Raw genomic sequence first — 1,709 nt, forward strand, 5'->3', positions numbered from 1 at the left:
CAGGATTTTCCCTCCAGGAACTGCTCCCAAAATCCCCCCAAATCCCATCCATGGCTCCAGTTAATTCCCAAGGAATTCCAAACTTCCACTCCAGCCCCTGAAGGCCTCGATTCCCGACGGATTCCCAAAGAAACGCCCCCCCCTGTGGATAATCCCGGGATGGCAAGAGGAGCAACGGCCCTGCCACAATTTGGGAATGAGGGCCTGGAATGCCCCCAAATCCCTGGAGAAATTCCCAGGGCTGCTCCGAGGCGGGAATTCCCGAGGCCCGCCCGGATCCCGGCCCTGGATTCCCCCAAAGCCCCTTTTCCAAGGCTGGGCTGGGCTTCCCAAAGTTTTCCAGAGGGGGATAATCAGCCCCAGTCGGGAGAACTGGCTCAGGCACAGGAGGAGAAGCCATGAGGAGCCCCTCCGGATCCATCCCGAGCCTCTGGATCCATCCCGAGCCTCTGGATCCATCCCAAGCTTCTCCAGATCCATCCTGAGCCTCTGGATCCATCCTGAGCCTCTGGATCCATCCCGAGCCTCTGGATCCATCCTGAGCTTCTCCAGATCCATCCTGAGCCCCTCTGGATCCATCCTGAGCTTCTCCAGATCCATCCCAACCATCTCCAGATCCCTCCTGAGCTTCCCTGGATCCATCCTGACCCTCTGGATTAATCTCAAGCCCCTCTGGATCCATCCTGACCCTCTGGATCCATCCTGAGCTCCTCCAGATCCATCCCAAGCCCCTCTGGATCCATCCTGAGCTTCCCTGGATCCATCCTGACCCTCTGGATCCATCTCAAGCCCCCCTGGATCCATCCTGAGCTCCTCCAGATCCATCCCGAGCTCCTCCAGATCCATCCTGATCCTCTGGATCCACCTCAAGCCCCTCTGGATCCATCCTGACCCTCCCCTGGACCCATCCCAATCCTCTCCAGATCCACCCCGACCCCCTGGATCCATCCCAAGCCACTCCAGTCCATCCCAACCACCTCCAGATCCATCCTGAGCCTCTGGATCCATCCCAACCATCTCCAGATCTATCCCAACCCTCTCTGGATCCATCCCAACCATCTCCAGATCTATCCCAATCCCCTCCAGATCCATCCTGACCCTCTCCTGGATCCATCCTGAGCCTCTGGACCCATCCCAATCCTCTCCAGATCCATCCCAACCCTCTGGATCCGTCCCAACCATCTCCAGATCCATCCCAATCCTCTCCAGATCCATCCTGACCCTCTGGATCCATCCCAATGCTCTCCAGCTCCATCCTGAGCCCCCCGGGATCCATCCTGAGCTTCCCTGGATCCATCCTGACCCCCTGGATCCATCCTGAGCCTCCCGGGATCCATCCTGAGCTTCTCCAGATCCATCCCAACCCTCTGGATCCATCCCAACCATCCCCAGATCCATCCCAACCCTCTGGATCCACCCCAACCCTCTGGATCCACCCCAACCCTCTCCAGATCCATCCCAGCCCTCTGGATCCATCCCAACCCTCTGGATCCATCCCAACCCTCTGGATCCATCCCAACCATCTCCAGATCCATCCCAACCATCCCCAGATCCATCTCAACCCTCTGGATCCATCCCAACCCTCTCCAGATCCATCCCAACCCTCTGGATCCATCCCAACCCTCTCCAGATCCATCCCAACCCTCTGGATCCATCCCAACCCTCTCCAGATCCATCCCAACCCTCTGGATCCATCCCAACCCCCTCTG

The 1,709-nt window shown here is 58.5% G+C and overlaps 2 protein-coding genes across 2 annotated transcripts in view; one reads left to right on the forward strand and one right to left on the reverse strand.

Annotated features, from left to right (window-relative positions):
- LOC108510312 (death effector domain-containing protein-like) overlaps positions 1-64 on the forward strand; it is a 5,453-nt gene extending 5,389 nt beyond the window's left edge. The window contains exon 3 of the mRNA XM_017839981.1: positions 18-64. Coding sequence (XP_017695470.1) covers positions 18-64 — 47 coding nt within the window. The remainder of the gene's footprint in view (positions 1-17) is intronic.
- On the reverse strand, positions 61-1,680 carry LOC108510313. Its single transcript, XM_017839982.1, has 4 exons — positions 1,603-1,680; positions 1,000-1,224; positions 856-898; positions 61-776 (listed from the first exon to the last, which is right to left on the reverse strand). The coding sequence occupies exons 2-4, from the start codon at positions 1,213-1,215 to the stop codon at positions 61-63; spliced, it is 975 nt and encodes a 324-aa protein (XP_017695471.1). The 5' UTR covers positions 1,216-1,224; positions 1,603-1,680.
- Between the last annotated feature and the right edge of the window lie 29 nt (positions 1,681-1,709).

This window comes from Lepidothrix coronata, unplaced genomic scaffold (genome assembly GCF_001604755.1).
Source record: "Lepidothrix coronata isolate B3197 unplaced genomic scaffold, Lepidothrix_coronata-1.0 Scaffold637, whole genome shotgun sequence".
NCBI classification, from domain to species: domain Eukaryota; kingdom Metazoa; phylum Chordata; class Aves; order Passeriformes; family Pipridae; genus Lepidothrix; species Lepidothrix coronata.